The sequence below is a fragment of the Lepidochelys kempii genome, chromosome 2 (genome assembly GCF_965140285.1).
Source record: "Lepidochelys kempii isolate rLepKem1 chromosome 2, rLepKem1.hap1, whole genome shotgun sequence".
Classification (NCBI taxonomy): domain Eukaryota; kingdom Metazoa; phylum Chordata; order Testudines; family Cheloniidae; genus Lepidochelys; species Lepidochelys kempii.
In genome coordinates, this window is record NC_136381.1 from 268,130,684 (window position 1) to 268,149,541 (window position 18,858).

General features: G+C 42.5%; 1 protein-coding gene across 2 annotated transcripts; it reads left to right on the forward strand.

Annotated features, from left to right (window-relative positions):
- On the forward strand, nucleotides 1-10,005 carry LOC140905776 (uncharacterized). 2 transcript variants are annotated; one of them, XM_073329240.1, is made up of 8 exons: nucleotides 1-211; nucleotides 1,071-1,469; nucleotides 1,768-1,894; nucleotides 3,450-3,563; nucleotides 4,487-4,600; nucleotides 6,412-6,525; nucleotides 6,765-6,878; nucleotides 8,449-10,005. In XM_073329240.1, the coding sequence occupies exons 1-8, from the start codon at nucleotides 188-190 to the stop codon at nucleotides 9,126-9,128; spliced, it is 1,686 nt and encodes a 561-aa protein (XP_073185341.1). In that variant the 5' UTR covers nucleotides 1-187; the 3' UTR covers nucleotides 9,129-10,005. The 2 variants fall into 2 exon arrangements, with proteins under 2 accessions (XP_073185341.1, XP_073185342.1); XM_073329241.1 differs by lacking the exon at nucleotides 1-211 and adding an exon at nucleotides 493-709.
- Nucleotides 10,006-18,858: the final 8,853 nt, after the last annotated feature.

Below are 18,858 nucleotides of genomic sequence, written 5' to 3' on the forward strand. Positions count from 1 at the left end.
GGAGCCAGGCGCCGCTCCTGGTTGGCAGCCCAGAGCGGCCCCCGGCAGCGGCTCCCTCCCTCCCTGCGGGCCGCGCTCGCTCTGCTCCGCCCGGCAGCGGGGCCGGCCCGTGGCGAGGCGGCGCCGGGACTCTGCCCAGCCCGCAGCGGGAGCGGGGCTCGGCCGGGCCGGGCCGCCCGGGGGGGCCATGGCCGAGCGGGCCGCTGCCCAGGTAAGGGCCTGGCGGGCGGGGGAGCCCCGGGCCCCGGGAGCTTCTCCCCGGGCTGCCCCGGTTGGAGTTTCCCAGGCACTGGGGGCGTCTCCGGCCTGTGCGGGGCCCCTTGCGGCCGGTCCGGGGAGCAGGGCCCGGGGCCTTGCTGCTCCCCCGGCTGCAGGCACCGCCCCGCCCCGCCCCAGTCTCCCCGGCTCCCGCTGCGGAGCCCGTCATGGCCTCGCGGCGCGGCCCCCCCGGTGCCCAGCGAGCCCAGTCCCCCCCCCCCCCCGTGAGTGTGCAGCGCTGCCCCGGCGAGCAGCCCTGGGCCCTCCCGTCTCCGTGCCCCGCGCCGGTAGCTGGGTCTTTCTGCCGTGCCCCCGCAGACTCCGGGGGTCTGCTCAAAACCGGAGCTGCGCGCTCCACGGGCAAACACCCGCCGCTCCTGCTTTCGGCTCCTGCCAGCCAGCCAGCGCCGCTCGCTGGAGTCTGTTTCCTGTGGGTCAACAACGGACTTGTGTAGGTCTCGTGCAGAGTCACCCCTGTGAAAACCTGCTGAAGGCCGTGGGGTTATAGGTGTGCCCAAGAGGGTATAATTGATGTATCATATACGTAATTTAATATGGCCAAAATAGCCATAAGGGTAGAAGTTGCTTTGCTGAACCCTGACTACTGGCAGTAGTACATGACTGGGAAAGAAGGTAGCCTGGCTCTCATTTCCATATTATATTTATTTGGATCACAGTAAAACCCTCTTCCCCTCATTACAGTTGGAGCTGCATTGTGCTGGATGCTAGACAAACACCTGACATGGGGAAAGGAGACTGCCAGATGTATCAGTGTCACATTCCCCACTTTCAATTTCTGTCCTTGCTAACAGGCTCCAAAACGGGACCTAGAATCTCAGCACCTGACACTTTTGCATCCCCCCTCCGGCCTCAAACAAACCTCGCAGAGAGAGATGCAACTGCAGACTGCAGAGATTTCCCTGACTCTTGTGGCTGCTGTTCAAGACATGGAGAGGAGGGTTGATTCTCATGCTGCATGTTTGCTGAATCTGGAAGGGAGAACAGGGATGACTGAGAAGAAACTAGTCAGCTGTGAGAAGACAGTGGTGGAGTTTGGGAACCAGCTGGAGAGTAAGTGGGCTGTGCTGGGAACTCTGATCCAGGAGTATGGGCTGCTGCAGAGGAGGCTGGAGAACATGGAGAACCTGCTGAAGAACAGGAACTTCTGGATCCTGAGGCTCCCCCCAGGCACTAAGGGGGAAGTTCCCAAGGTAACAGTGTCAGAGCTAATGATGAAGAATAGATACAAAGCCTAACCATGAACTACTGAAGTGGTTTTTTTTCCAGAACTTGGTATATTGGCCCTTTAATTCACCATTAATAAAATAGCTTAGAACAAGGGAACTGATCTGGCTGCTTGTGTTGTGCTAGTTCACAATTAAATATGTTTAGTATTTTATTTCAAAGGAAACAAAAGAGGGAAGTCTTTTTAATGGAAGATAAAAGGAAGCAAGGCTCAGAATGAGATCACAACACAAGGCGCTGAATTTGTGATATTTGTGATTCCAGGTGCCAGTAACATTTGATGACATCTCAGTCTATTTCAATGAGCAACAGTGGGGGAATTTAGACGAATGGCAGAAGGAGCTTTACAAGAATGTGATGAAAAGCAACTATGAGATGTTGATGTCACTGGGTAAAGATCAGTTTTTGCTCTTTTGTTAGAAAAGTTCTGATCTTTGAAATATTACATTCTCTTCCAGATTTATTCTGGTCCTTTGATTTCTGGTGATTGGCCATTCTAGTTATTGGAAACTTGGTGATATGGGCTCAACTCCCTTTGCTGTCTGCATGACAAGTGGCATTCCATTCCATTCAGCTTTTAACACTGTAGAGTTTAAAGCGCCAGCTCTCTGCAGTGTGGAATGTGCACATGCTGCATTTATCTCCATGTTTATGCATTCAAATGATGGTATATTTGGAAATCATAACTTTGTAAGTATACAAGTCAGGAACAATCCATCTCAACTTTAGATAACACTGTTGTTTAAAGAAAAGGAGGACTTGTGGCACCTTAGAGACTAACCAATTTATTTGAGCATGAGCTTTCGTGAGCTACAGCTCACTTCATCAGATGAAGTGAGCTGTAGCTCACGAAAGCTCATGCTCAAATAAATTGGTTAGTCTCTAAGGTGCCACAAGTCCTCCTTTTCTTTTTGCGAATACAGACTAACACGGCTGTTCCTCTGAAAACTGTTGTTTAATAAGCATTGGGCTGTTCCTGGCTTGACTGTGGCCTCTTATGGGACTGAACTCTGTGCAGGTTTACAAGGTGCATGGATACTGAAGTGGTGGGAACAGTGTGAGACCCTACATAGGTAGCAAGTGGATTAATACTTGTGTATGCATAAATCCACCTGTGTGTGGAGATCTCTGGCACCCTTCCAGAAAGCACACACACATCTCCCTCTGTAACAACTTAATGTGCGACTGACAACTGACACAATTGCTTTATAAATCTCTCGTATCCCCAAGTTGCTGGGACTGGGACCCTGCTACTTCAGCTGTAGAGACCCAGCCCTCTACCACTTGGAGCACACCTATATAGCAGTAATCCCTTAGCCTCTGTGTGAGGCCAGGCTAGAGGGCAGCATCAGACAGCGTACTGTCTCTGACTCATTACTTCATAGCACCTGGCATTTCCCCCTACAATGCCTTCAGTAACACTTTTGCTTCTGTTCTAATCTCTAGCAGTGGGATGAACTAAAATAACTCAATCTTTAATGAAAGTTAATAGAGTACTAGCTGCTACTCCTGAAGGATACATGGATTGGTAGGGTTGTGATATACTGCTGTGCTGGTAAGAGGCTTGTCTTTCATTCCTGTCCCTAGTTGCCTGGCATGGGTCAGGCTTACAGACGGTTAAATATCTTTGTTATATGGCACTGGGCCCAGTATTCTCGGGCTCTTGTGGCTAATACATGTATTACAAGCCTCTGTTGGATGGGATGTAGGTGTGGCTGCTGCCGTGGAGGAGATAAGAGGTAACTGGAGGGGAGGAAGCAGTAGCAGAAGTTGTTTTCTTCCCCTCCTTCCTAAATCATTCTGTGGTGGCTGCAGCCCTCAAAGGATACACCCATCCAGTAGAATGCAGTGATATACATACATACATATGTACTGTGGGAGGACAGACTCATGCAAATCTAGCCTATTACTATACACTGTCTCTTAATATCTTTCTCCATGAACAGACTATGCCATTTCCAAACCTGACATCCTATCCCGGATTGAACGGGGGGAGGAGCTGAGTGTCGGGGACCAAGGAGACGCAGAGGAGAGAGAAATTCCTACAGACCCCAGCACAGGTAACTGATATGTCAGAAGCACTCGCACAGTTAATACAGTAAAATGCTGGAAATCCAGCAAGACTTTTGAACTCTTCTTGTGGCGAGAGATTGATCTCTTCATAGTTGTGGCTGTGACCAGCTTTGCATGATCAGCCTGACTCTTGGCATGTGCCTCCTTCCCCAACCCTAATTATACCAGAAGGCTTGAAATCATAAACTCTTTACTATCCATAATAGTTCTTGCAACTGTGCACGTACAGCCCTCGAGACCCTTGCAATTAAGCTATATCTGCTTTGCCAGATAAAAGGGGAGGTGATCAAAGATGTTCTAGCTGTGGACACTGAGCACCAAAATACTATATTTGAGGACTAATGTCTTCGGCTCCCTTGGTGCCTGATTTAACATGTTTAGCTGTGATCTTATAATACTCTTCATAGACTTGTAGCTCTAGTTTATGTGGAGGGTAGACAGAGTGGCAAGCATATGAGGGCAGAGTTAAGGCTGTTTGAGGTACCTTAACTCTCTATTTCTGTATGTTCCAAAATCAATATGGTTTTTAAGTGTAGCTTTATCTTTGAATTTCTGGTGTTCATACTAGTTTGTAAAACTGAAATGCCGTATCAATGTTTATTTCCTTATTTGTGCCAATGTAACATTTTGTGTGTGCAAACCATTGGTCTGAATCATTAATGGAGTTGCCCGGGTGTAAACTAACACAATGTAGTCACACAATGAAGTAACACAATGTAGTCACACAATGAAGTAACACAATGGTGAGTCAGGCCCTGGGTCTCTTGTTATGTTTTATCCGTGTTTTCCTACTCTCTTGACATAACACCACTGAGACCTTTTCTAACTCGAGCTAATCCCTCATGAACTCTTTTCTAAAGAATATGGTGTATGTTGGAAAAACAATGTGAATTTTTGTTCCTGTGAACAGAATCTCCAGTTTGTACACAAGAGGGTTTATTACTTACTAAACAAGAGGAAGAGTTGTATGTTGGGGATCAGCAGGATTTGGAGGGCAGAAAAGTCTCTAAAGAGCTCTACACAGGTGAGTTAAAGTTGCTCAAATGGGGTGTGAAATTGAAAGGTTAATAAACTTTGAGCTCTTATCTTTTTCTACATATTCCAAATCTACAACCAACACTTGTTCATATCTCCATGGCAGACGTCAGTCAGGCTTTCTATCAGTCCTGACTGATTTTGGGCATTTTCTCTTTCTCATCTTCCATCCATTTTCTGAGAGTTCAGAATTGGTGACTGCTTCTTTCCTGTGCAGAAGGTAGTAGATGTAGGAAATAGTTTTCCTCCCTTAACCCTCCTTGCTTGGCGTCTTAAGCCCAGGTGGCCATGAATTTCTGATTTATGGTGGTTACTGTGATTTCAGTCTTTCTAAATAAGGCTTTTGGAGCAGGGCCTTATGTGATTAGTCTTTTCAGGCAGATGGTGCCAGGGAGCATAGAACTGATACCTTAACCTGGGGAAGGAAAGCCAATTTTGTGCATGTATTTGGATATGTGCATATATATAAAATTTAACACACACAAACTGTGTTAAAAGAACATTTAAGATTGCAAAGTCAAGCACTCAAAAGTTAAGAAATGCCAGAATTAAGCCTTCCTGTGCAAGCTAAACTTGGCCCCCCTGTGCAGATGCATTATGATACAATCTTTAATTAAATGATCATACTATTTTTTTCCACAGGAGCCCTGCCTCATTTACTGAACAGGATGGACTGTGCTGTGGGGATGAATCAGGGTTGTGGCTGATCAGAGGCTTATAATTTGGTCAAATGTGGGTGAATTTTCATGGGGGAGGCAATAAGCACATCCCTGACTCCCGTGGGACCCTGTACCACAAGTCAAGTCCTTGCTCCAAATCAAGGAGGTGCAGGAAAACGAAAAGGTTGTAAGAATTATTTTTATCTGGGTAAAATGATTTCCCCCCTTAATCTTGTTCTTGGAAATGGCTGAACTCTTTTAGCTGAAACTTTCTGTTAAAATTCAGCCTGAAGTGGACACCTGGCGTGGAAAACATCAACCCTAGCCGTTAAATTTTGGCAAAATGTGTAAGCAACTGAAAAGAGGGTCTTATACTAGGAAGTATTGGGTAACTTTAACAATAAGAAATACGCACGTACTGTATCAATGCAATGATAGTGGGTCCGTCTAGCACATCAGGTTTGAGCTCCAGCACCCATCTTTCTTTTGCTGTTTCTTATAACTTTCTGAAACAGAGTCCTTTGTCTTAGCTGCTTCTGCCCAGAGCCTAACTGCTTTGTTTTTAGAAATTTTGAGGAAATATTATCTATTTTTGGGGGGGTAGCGGAAGAGATGGGAAGTGTATTTTAATAAAACACAACCAGATTCCCTTATGTTCTAATGCTAATTGTTTTTACATTCAATGCCCAAACTAAACTCCCATCTAAACTAAAGAGCTAAACTCTGACTTGGAGTTCAGGGAAGCTGTGGGGAGTATCAAGCCAAACTAATACAGATCAAGAAATATATAAGCTCCACTGGCAACTTCTCTTTTTTGAAAAAAGAAATTTCTTACGAAAATTTCATAAATGGGGCGTGTGGAATTAAGGCTGAAAAGCTCAATCTTAACATTCACTCCTTTTGGTTATGCCTTTAATATGATCCTCGTATCTGCTAAATAATACATGATACAATACAAACTGGAATTTTATACCCCCTTATGTTGAGAAAGTTGTATAAGACCTTGGGTATGCGTGTGTGTTTATTTTAAGGTCTAACTGAGATTTACAAAGCACGCCAGGTTTGGGGAGGGGGAAAAAACAGATTTTGCAGCCACTTTTACATTCACAATACTTGTATCTCCATCTTTCTCCTTGACTAGACCATGCCGTTTCCACGTCTGACACTGTATCCCAGACTGAGGAAGGCAACGAGTTATGCGTCAGGGCCCTGCTAGAGTCAGAGAATACAGAAATGCCTGTAGACCCTTGCACTGGTGAGTAAGAGATCAGAACAACTCAGATGGTGTTGGCCAAAGCTGGGCACCCAGCAATACCTTTGGTAGCTCTTATAACCATGTCTTTTCTGATGCTTTATCAGCACTTTTGCATGACAAATGTGACTTGCCAAGAACCTCAACCAGATGTAATCTGGGGTTCCTAACTATTCCAAAATCCTTCGTTTTCCTAACTTTTACAGTGAATGCTTTGTAATATAACTCTTTCCCATGAACAGGATTTCAAATTTGTGCTACTGACATTTTATCACTGATTAAACAAGAGGGAGAGCCGAGTGTCTGTGAGCAGCATGATTCAGAGGAAAACAAAATCCATACAGATCCCAGCACAGGTCAGTAAGGGAATAATACTTCCAATGGAAAAGCTAAATTAATGCCAAGTTAAATTAATGTAAATGCAGAAAATTCAGGACCTTTTTAGTTGTGTCCACACAAATCCAATAATTCAGTGCCATCCTCTTGATATAGGATGAAGCATCCTCCTAATGTGGGTCATGGATTAGCTATAGTTTCTACAAAATAGACACAAGTTTGGTTAAAAACTCAGAGGAAATGGTTATGTCAAATAGGAAAGAGGTATCAAGTAGAATCCCATATGGTTTAGACCTAACACTATTCAGCTTTCAACCTGCCAGGACCCAAATATAGGAAAAAATATTTTGAAAAAGACCCAAAATGAAGGACACCCAAGAATTATTCACACAGGAAATTGCTAATAGTGTGGCGTTAATTCCCTTAGTGTAAATGACTTTCTGTAAGCTGAGCTTCGTGTGTGCCTTTATTACTGATGTAAATAATTGTCAACAATAGAAGTGAGGGGACACCAAATTTGTGTGGAACATAAGTAACTGAGACTAAAACGAGTGGTATCCCAATATGGTAGTGTGAAACAGATGCCATTCAGTCTTCTCATTAACAACCTAGCAGGTGTAGTGGAGCCTTAATGTATTTAATGCATGGATGAGACAAAGGTGGGATGGATTAGATACACCGAGGAGGAGACTATTAAAATATAGTGATCATGATCTACTGGACGCCTCTACTGAAATCCATTGAAAAACTAATCTTTAAAGCTAAATGTCAAATGATCAATGTGGGGCGGAATAATTCCTTAGAGAATGCGGGAATGTGCCCGTAGGGTGGCAGTACACTAGTGCAGTAGCAAGAATGTCACATACTCTGTTGGGCTCCATTAACAGGAGCATCAAGTGTATAATAAGACCCTAGCCCTGCAATGAACTCTCAGCATGGTTACGCTATAGACGAGCCCAGAGCTCTGGGTGTGCGCAGGGGGTTGCCCTATACAAAGTTTGTTGTGGGATCAGAGCTCTCAGTGAGGTTAATGTTCTGCTATGCTCAGCACTGGGTAGGCCTCAATTGGGTAAGTTTTCAGGTTAATGGTGTTCCTTATTCGGGCCTGTAATGTAAACTGATTGTGTACTGACTGTAAATTCCTGATTTTCAGAGGTGCTGAGCATCCACAGATCCTTGCCTGACTTTATTTGGAGGTGTGGGTTCTCAATGTCTCTGAAAATCAGGTCCCAAAACTTTTGTGTATTTACTGATCCAGTGCTAAGACTAAACTCTTCCAAGCAGGGCACAGGTCTTGCCGTAGGTTTGTAAAGTGCTGACCAAATCTCTGACTCTGCAATAAGTGATTTTTAATAGACCTGGTTGCAGAGACTAAATGTTTTCTATTTTTCATCAACATTTTAATTTCAGTGAAAACTTTCCAAGCTGTTCTACTCAGTAATAAAGCCTATATTTTTATTTAACTTGATTATCTGTGCTTCAGAAACAATATAGCCACAAACATTTTTCTGGTTAAGGCCTTTGGTTGGTTGCAATCGGAAGAGGTTTCCTCAGTCGTTTTACCTTCTTGTGATTGTATGTTTATTTCAGCGAAAGATGGAAGCACAAACAAGGATAAGCTCCCTGAAAATCCTCTTGAAAGCATTGTGTACGAGTCTAGTTTATATGGAAAACTTGGAGAAGAGTGTTTGCCAAATCCCAAACAGAGAGTGACATGGAAGTGTCTGTACAATTCAAAAATGCAGCAGGCAACTGCTACTGGGAACAGTCTGGGGGTTTCATCTCACTGTGACAAAAATTTATTAATCCATCAGGAAGAAGCCTACCCAGAAGAGAGACTGTATACAAGTACTGAATGTGAGAGAAACTATACTCAAAAGGTGTATCTTCAGAATCACCAACAAGCCCACACAGGAGAGAGAGTGTTTGCATGTGCTGAGTGTGGGAAAAACTTCCAGCTGAAGATAAGTTTGACAAAACACCAAAGGAGCCATGGAATAGAGAAACCCTATGAATGCAGCCAATGTGAGAAGAGCTTCATTTGCCACTCGTGGCTCATTAGACACCAAATGATTCACAGTGGAGAGAGGCCATATAAATGTACCGAATGTGACAAAAGCTACAGCAGAAAGGATTATCTTCTAAATCACCAACGCCGGCATTTAGGGGAGAAACTATTCCAGTGTAATGTGTGTGGGAAAAGCTTTGTACTGAAAAGAAGCTTAGTTAAGCATCAAAAAAGTCACATGAAAGAGACCCAATCCACTTAGCCAGTTGAGTTGACTTAGACACCAGATGATTCACACGGAGAAGCTAGAACAATCATTTTTTGAGGGAAAAACTGAGTGGGAAATCTATGATCCTCAAAAATAGTCCTGTCACAAGTAACTTCATCTGAAGGCTTCACAGGGACCTGGATACACAACAGAGAGACCAGCCTGATGTAAAAAGAGAGGATGCATTAGTATCTGTTCACAATCTACTATGTGAGACAGAGCTAACTGAAAATAGGTCAGAAAATGCATGTTCGTGTGACACACAACAGGAAAAAGAGATAGCTGGCTCTTTACTGAGAGGAGGGACTCCTACCATTTGAAATTTAGAACCCATTTCTGAACCCCTTCAGAGAAGCAGCAGATACTTAGGAATGGAGTTTGGGAGGTCAAATGCACCCCAAGCTCCCATTTAAGTCAAAGGTAGCTCTCGGTATTCAGTACCTCTGTAAATCAAACATTTAACCCATTGAAGCCAGGCAAATGGAGCTATCTGAAGATTACCTTGCTGACTCTCCTTGTGACTAGAGAAAGCTTACAGTATAGATCTCTTTTTGGACAGCCTGAGTTTTCCACCTTCCAAATGTAATGTTCCATATTACAGACAGTTGTATATATGATTTGATTTGTGCATTACTGAAGATTTTTATATGATGATTGTCCTGGTTTTGAGAACACTTTTTTCTTAATTTTCACTACATTTGGGTTTTGTAGGAAACGTTATGGGGAATCAAGTGGATAAGCGTTTGGCTCACTGCAGCAGCTTTAGGTTATTGGTGTCGCTACTTTTCACGGGAAGGACAAAAATGTACCTGAGACAGGAGCCAGCCCTCTTCAGTAACACCAGGTTCTTGATAAAAGAAAATTTCTCTAATCTTGCTTTTGATGGCACTATGGCCCTCTGGGGGAAAAAAACCTTTAGGGGCAGCAGGGCTGGGTAGTTAAGTTGAGCAAAATGCCATGAAAGCCACTGTTATCCATAAATAATACAAGTCAGCTCCTCAGCTGGTATAACTTGTCATAGCTCCTTTGCTGTCAGTGAAGATTTTAAAAGTTACAGCAGCTAAGGATCTGGCTCTGTATTTATAAACTCTTACTGAAGTTCATGTGAGACCGTCTTTAGTTTTTTGTTTTTGTTTTTTTGTTTTAAATAAAATTGTCAAGAAAAATCCTCTTGCTCAAACTTGCCAGGATTGTTTCTAGCACCCCCTGATGCCTCTTCTGGGGGACTGAGCTATCTTATAGAAAAGATGAGGGGAGGGAAAAATAAACCAACAGGGCAAAACCTAATTCTGGCAGCAACCATCTTGTAAGCTCCATCCAAATGTCACCCCTTCACAATTTGTTTTGGTAAAATCCACTGAGTTACTGTTGGGGGAAAATGCAAATAAACAAAAAAAATTAAAAAAGCAGATTCTTCACAATCATGTCTTCAGCCTATCTAGACCACCCCAAATCTCATGTTACAGTCTCACAGGGTGGAATTCAGTTTGTGAAGTCAGTGGAGGTTGTGAGGGGCATTTTGCCCTTCATGGGATGTAAACTGAGAATTTTCTGCCGCTTGAGGTGCAGCGTTATGTCAAATAAGTATGGCTTAGGATAAGAGTTCAGCCCAACAACTGCGCTTAACAAAACGAAGGTAGTCTCAGCTGGAGAATTCGGAAGACAGCCATGGAACAAAATGACTGTGCTAAGCCCAAAATAGAGGCGTGAGGTATTCTTTATAGTGTATTCTTTGTGAAGGAAATGGATTCTGCTTAGTTACAGAAGACGGAAAATTGGTATAGGCACGTGTATTCAGCAAAAGAATCAACATTTTATGGTCTTGGTAAAATCTTTATGGGTAATTTTGTTACTTTTCTGTTAATATGGACCTTTCACTCAGTCTGAGTAGAATCTATTTTTCTCTTTCTCACCCCCATTAATTAGCTGATGAGCTGTTGTGATTGTTTACTAGAGGTGTAATTCTACCATTCTTATCTTTGTGGCACCTTAGAGACTAACAAATTTATTTGGGCATAAGCTTTCATGGATCTGATGAAGTGGATTTTAGCCCATGAAAGCTTATGCCCAAATAAATTTGTTAGTCTCTAAGGTGCCACAAGGACTCCTTGTTTTTGCTGATATAAACAAACAGTTACCACTCTGAAACCTGATTCTTATCCTTGTGAATGGATTATCTTGTGTGATATATTGCCATGGATAACATTTTGTTCCTAAATTAATACTGTTGGGGGTAGTTACTTGCCACAGAACATGTAGTATTTCCTACCCTCAATTAAAGGAATAGGTAGTGTAACCGATCACTGGAGCTGTCCAGATACATTTGGGCCTTACCTCCAGCTCTAGCTTGCACGAGGAGTTCTGTAGACCTTAGTAGGGCTACTCCTACGAGTAAGAGCTGCAGGACGGGGCTTTCAATGTGTGTTCTCAAATAGTGTTTTATGAAATACAAATACTGGTAAATACAGTACATCAATCTTACGAACAAGCAGCTATACCAATCATTTTTCACAATTGGGGGTGGGGGAATCACACAATGGAAGTGATGTTGAAGAACAAATCAACATCACTTCAAATTCTGATGCCTCCAATGGAAATTACCTTGCAGTGGTTTGAAGGACAGGAAGAAAACAATGCAGTACACCATACTGCAAAGGCTAATTTTGAGATAATTAATTTTATGAATGATTCAGTCCACAGTTAATTTAAAGATAAAGGTTCTATGGTGTAGTTTAAATATAATGCAGTGGTTTCATTGCCTTTTAGAAAGATTTAACATTTAAAGGAGCAGTGTACAAAAGGTCTATGTGCCACTTAAGCCTATCAGTCTCCTAAACAGTGCATAGTCGTCCTTGTAGCAGATCTTTGCACATGAGTTATCTTCAACCTTAATGAAATACCCTTGGTGGGAAGGTTATCTGCATGAATGATGTGTGTCTCTCTCTGGTGGCCATTGGTATACTGGATCCTACTCATAACAATGTTTTATACTCATGTTCTATTTTGGATACTATGATGTAATTATTACAAAAAAAAGTTTAAGAACAGTAGAAGCTGTTCATTTACTAAATAAATAGAACTCAAATAGTACTCCATTAGTAGGAGGGTTGTGTTTATCAAAATAAACTGACCCCTCTTTTTAAAAAAAACAACAAAACACAAAAATATACATGTTTCAGTGTAGCAGCTGTTAGTCTGTATCCGCAAAAAGAAAAGGAGGACTTGTCACCTTAGAGACTAACAAATTTATCTGAGCAAAAGCTTTCGTGAGCTACAGCTCACTTCATCGGACACATTCAGTGGAAAATACAGTGGGGAGATTTATATACACAGAGAACATGAAACAATGGGTGTTACCATACACACTGTAAGGAGAGTGATCAGGTAAGGTGAGCTATTACCAGCAGGAGAGCGGGGGAGGGGTTGGGGGGGGGGCCTTTTGTAGTGATAATCAAGGTGGGCCATTTCCAGCAGTTGACAAGAATATCTGAGGAACAGCAGGGGAGGTGGGGGGGAGGGAATAAACACGGGGAAATAGTTTTACTTTGTGTAATGACCCATCCACTCCCAGTCTTTATTTAAGCCTAAATTAATTGTATCCAGTTTGCAAATTAATTCCAATTCAGCAGTCTCTTGCTGGAGTCTGTTTTTTTTTTGAAGTTTTTTTTTGTTGAAGAATTGCCACTTTTAGATCTGTAATTGAGTGACCAAAGAGATTGAAGTGTTCTCCGACTGGTTTTTGAATGTTTGTTATAATTCTTGACGTCTGATTTGTGTCCATTTATTCTTTTACGTAGAGACTGTCCAGTTTGGCCAATGTACTTGGCAGAGGAGCATTGCTGGCACATGATGGCACATAGCACATTGGTAGATGTGCAGGTGAACAAGCCTCTGGTAGTGTGGCTGATGTGATTAGGCCCTATGATGGTGTCCCCTGAATAGATATGTGGATACAGTTGGCAACAGGCTTTGTTGCAAGGATAGGTTCCTGGATTAGTGGTTCTGTTGTATTTGGTTCAGGCTGGGGGTCTGTCTGTAAACAAGGACTGGTCTGTTTCCCAAGGTCTGTGAGAGTGATGGGTCGTCCTTCAGGATAGGTTGTAGATCCTTGATGATGCGTTGGAGAGGTTTTAGTTGGGGGCTGAAGGTGATGACTAGTGACATTCTGTTATTTTCTTTGTTGGGCCTGTCCTGTAGTAAGTAACTTCCGGGTACTCCTCTGGCTCTGTCAATCTGTTTCTTCACTTCAGCAGGTGGGTATTGTAGTTCTAAGAATGCTTGATTGAGATCTTGTAGGTGTTTGTCTCTGTTTGAGGGGTTGGAGCAAATGCGGTTGTATCGTAGAACTTGGCTATAGACAATAAATTGCGTGGTGTGGTCTGGATGAAAGCTGGAGGCATGTAGGTAAGCCTAGCAGTCAGTAGGTTTCCGGTATAGGGTGATGGTCATGTGACCATCGCTTATTAGCACCGTAGTGTCCAGGAAGTGGATCTCTTGTGTGGACTGGTCCAGGCTGAGGTTGATGGTGGGATGGAAATTGTTGAAATCATGGTGGAATTCCTCAAGGGCTTCTTTGCCATGGGTCCAGATGATGAAGATGTCATCAGTGTAGCACAAGTAGAGCAGGGGCATTAGGGGATGAGAGCTGAGGAAGCGTTGTTCTAAGTCAGCCATAAAAATGTTGGCATACTGTGGGGGCCATGCGGTTACCCATAGCAGTGCCGCTGATTTGAATGTATACATTGTCCCCAAATGTGAAATAGTTATGGGTGAGGACAAAGTCACAAAGTTCAGCCACCAGGTTTGCCGTGACATTGTCGGGGATACTGTTCCTGACGGTTTGTAGTCCATCTTTGTGTGGAATGTTGGTGTAGAGGGCTTCTGCATCCATAGTGGCCAGGATGGTGTTTTCAGGAAGATCACCGATGGATTGTAGTTTCCTCAGGAAGTCAGTGGTGTCACGAAGATAGCTGGGGGTGCTGGTAGCATAGGGCCTGAGGAGGGAGTCCAGATAGCCAGAGAATCCTGCTGTCAGGGTGCCAATGCCTGAGATGATGGGGCGTCCAGGATTTCCAGGTTTATGGATTTTGGGTAGCAGAATACCCCTGGTTGGGGTTAGCAGTGATAGGCTAAGGAGAGGAGACACATCTTTGAGGCTAAGATTCAAGTGCTGCCACTCAAACCATCTGTAGTTTGCTGGTTGAGAAGTCTAGGTCTGAGGAGCCAGAGGATGCTTTATCTGTTCAGCATTGCTGTTAGAGGGAAACAAGTTATTTGAGCCCATAGTGGCATTCATTTGGGATTAGGACTGGGGGAGGATAGATGCTTCTGATCCTTATGTTGGGGGATAGTGAGAGAGAGAGAGTGGTAATATGGTGGGAGAGATGTGGCCAGACAGCCAGGGTTGAGGGAGACAGTGGGTTAGGTTTACCTGCCAGCCATCTAGGCATACTTTGTACCTCATATTCATACCTCCTTAGGGTTGGGAGTGTGTCCTCTCACAGGGCCAATGTTAGGGAAAATGGCGCCATAGGCAGACTTGAATTTTTGCACCTTTTAAGCTCAAGTATGTAGTGATATTAACGAAAGTTTCAGAAATTAAGCTGTAATCTCAAAAGTTTTTATCATTTACTAAAAAATACAAATGACAATTCAGTTTTATTCAAATAAATGTCAAAAAATAATAGCTAAATGACAAACAGTAAACTAAATAAAAAAACAAACGTTGTTCACCAAGACTCAGAAGGCAAGTCTGTGTGCCTTTGCTGCCGCAAATTCTGATATTGCTTGTGACAGGCCTATATGTTGAGCCACAGCATTCTCAATACACAGGATGGCCAGCGAAGATTGTCTGTCATCTCCCATGGTCGATAGCAGATAAGTTTTTATGAGCTTCATCTTTTAAGAAGCTCCAGTCGTTGCTCGCCACTGTTACAGGTACGGTTAACAGGATCCTGAGTCCTATCCATGTGTTTGGGAAGTTGTCATTAAGTTCATTGTTGAAAATAAATGGTAGAATTTCTTGAGGAGCACTACAGTCCATTGGAAGCAGACTTTGGAGATAGCAAAGTTCTTTGCAGAGGTCACTGCCATTAATGACCGAGCTCTCTCCATATGTCAGTGCACTATGAAGGTTCTTACAGTGCTTCATCAAAATTTCTTTGTCAGAGTTGTGTTATGTTATATAGAAAGCCCCAAAGATTCACATGTTGATTCATTTGCTCAAACCGTTCTTCCAGAGACATCAGTGTCTAAAAGCTCGTTGAAAAATTCAATTTTAAACTTGACTTCTGGATTAACTGTTTCATCTTCACATTCATGACTGAATTGATGCTTTTTACGATGAACATGGTTTAAACTCTACATCAACACCAAGATTTTCAGCTATTTCCTTAGCTGTTGTCAGAGCTCCTTCGTACCTGACTTCCCTGTAGTTTATCAAGTTTGTGGCTGCAATAATGTTGACGTTTTTCTTGCTTTGCATGCTTTTGTTCACCACATTGACTTGAAAAAGGATATCGTACCACACCACAATGGAGACAAGAAACTTGAATTCAACTAGTTCACATGCCAGGGTGAGTGCTTCATGACAGACACCTGCATCTGCTTGCTCTGATTCAGCCAATGCGATGAGGGCATCGTGGACTTCAGCTGTTTGGTATCGAACAGCTTTAACACTGTCAATTCTGCAGTCCTAGTGTGTTTCACATATTGGCTTCACAGTGATATTGACATGATCTGTGAGAATCTCCCAATGATGAACAGAGGTAGAGAACAGAAGGTAGATCCTTTTGCAGAATGCCACAGGGGGAGATGGACTCTGGTGAAGATGTTGCAGCATCCCCCACCACAAGATTGAGCAAGTGACATTCACATGGAACAAAAAATGCTCTTGGGTTTTGGTTAAGGATTCTTACCTGTACACCCTTGTTTTTCCCCTTCATGTTTGCACTGTTGTCATAACCCTGGCCCTGGCAGTCTTGGATATTTATGTCACGTTCCTTCAGAGTAGTAAGTATAGTATCAGTTAGTCCTTCCCCTGTGGACTCGTCCACTGTTTTAAAACTAATAAAGTGCTCCTGAATGGTCACTTTACCATCTGAAGTATCAAGGAACCTAATAGTGAAAGACATCTTTTCATAATAAGAAAAGGAGTACTTGTGGCACCTTAGAGACTAACAAATTTATTTGAGCATAAGCTTTCATGAGCTACAGCTCACTTCATTGGATGCATTCAGTGGAAAATACAGAAGTGAGCTGTAGCTCATGAAAGCTTATGCTCAAATAAATTTGTTAGTCTCTAAGGTGCCACAAGTACTCCTTTTCTTTTTGTGAATACAGACTAACACAGCTGCTACTCTGAAATCTATCTTTTCATAATGGCGCTCATCTGGAGTGCAATCCAATATAATGGAGTAGAACTTAGCACTCCTTAACCTTTTAAGAATATCTTGCAGCACTTTCTTCACCAATAATTCAATTATCTCATTCTGGATTGTTTTTCCAGAGTAGTGATCTGTCACCTCCCTGGAAAGTATGCGTCGCAAATGTTCCTTCATTACTTTATTGAACTTTCCTAGTAATTCCACCAAACCTAGGAAATTCTTGTTCATCGTGAAGAGCCTGTCAGATAAACCTTGGAAAGCCATGTTATTTTTAGAAAGATAAAGTGTTATTGTCATGAGCCTCTTTACAATGTTCTCCCAGTGTTTTGTCTCTTGTTTAATTACACATTGAAGATCCATGTTCATGCAATTATCCTGTTTTAGCCTTTGCTCTGCTTTGATCCACATTTGGTAGGAATTGAACTGACTAGGCGACTTTTCATGATGCATGAGAAGCTGAGACATGTTCTTCAATCATTCAACCCCTTGAATGCTAGGGATGATTTTGGATTCAAGTCAAAGAGCTTGCAGCAGAAACAGAAAACCTTGTCAGTGGAATCTGAGTAAAGCAGCCAGCGCTGCTTCAAAACTTTGCCATTTTCAAGCTTTCTGTATAAAAACAACATAGAAAAATGGCAATTCTCCTCATCCAGAGGAAAATCCATGTCCTTTACTTTTGGTGGACCATTGGTCACTAGCAGAGCTTGAATTTTGGGTGTTAGACTGGACCATAAAGCAGGATCAGAAATGGTATTGCTAAAAAATTGGGGATTGGTCCTGCTTTGTGGGGGGAGGGATAACTCAGTGGTTTGAACATTGGCCTGCTAAACCCAGGGTTGTGAGTTCAAGCCTTGAGGGGGCCATTTAGGCTTCTGGGGCAAAAATTGGGGATTCATCCTGCTTTGAGCAGGGGGTTGGACTAGATGACCTCCTGAGGTTCCTTTCAACCCTGATATTCTATGATTCTATGAATGCTTATAATGGGAATAATTTAATCTCTGTCACTAGTGGCATCATCATTCTGGTTCGGATAAAGAATTTGTTTTGTTTCGATCTCTTTGTTTTTCTTTTGCTGATCCTTGAATGTTCAGTTGTGGATTCTCTATGCATTTTTCATCTGATGTCTCTGCTGTGACAGTCTTGCGGCTACTACTGCAAGGGTTGTTAACCTATATTAAGTATTTTTTTCATTGTATCTACATCTTTCTTCATTGCAGTCATTAAATGAGCTTTTTGTTTCCTTTTCTGTGTCCCTGACATCATCTTCTTAGGTACTTGCGAAATTGTCCTTCCAAGTTTCATGAAATAAAAAAACAATATATCTCTTTCACTACTTTTAAAGATGTCCACCCTCTCTGAGGTACAGTCAAATGAATAGTGCCTTCAGCTAAACAACTTGACTGAAGAGCTCTGAGACTTATAGGTATATTTTCAAACAGGGAGAGGAGGTACTACCACGAAGAAAAAATGTGGGGTGGACAGAAGGGAAAGTTGCTAAGATCTGGATACGATGCTGTGACATTGCACTCCATAATGCTTTATAAAAATATTTATAAATTGGAATATGCTTTATGCAAAAGGTCTCTTGTAAGGTATCATTACAAATCTTATCTGAGTGTGTTCATCCTATTTGTATATATGTATCATTCTTTTATCTAAAACTAAAAATATGAAGTATTACTCTGAAGTCCTAGCGTAATTATGCAAAGTGTGGGCCATTAATGGTTGCTTGGAATTTTGATGGATCCCATTAACTAGAACAGTGGTCTGTAGATGGCTGTTGACCTGCAAGCCTCCACTGCCTATGTACGGGCCAGTCCTGAAAGAATGGAGGGTGGCTCAGAGGACTTGTGAACATGTCACATGACACTGAAATCCATCTTTAACCTGGTGCTTTTCCATTTAGAAGGAGGGGTGGGAAGCCAGAGAGACCCAAAGGATACTTGCCTTGTGTCAAAAGTATAAAAGGGGATGAAAGAGAACAAAGCGGGGATTCCAGTCATGTGGAATCCCCTGCCTTTCACCTAAGATGCCTGCTGGAACTAACAAGGGCTGTATCGGGGAAAGGATTGGGCCCAGACTAGGAAGGAGTCTAGTCTGTGAAAGAAGCTTATTGGAACATCTCTGAGGGTGAGATTTCATCTGTAATCAGTTTCTTAATGTATTAGGCTTAGACTTGCATGTTTTGTTTTATTTTGCTTGGTAATTTACTTTGTTCTGTCATTACCTGAAACCACTTAAATTCTACTTTTTTTACTTAATATCACTTTTGTTTATTAATTAACTAAGAGTAAGTGATTAATACTTGGGGGAGCAAACAGCTATGCATATCTCTGTGT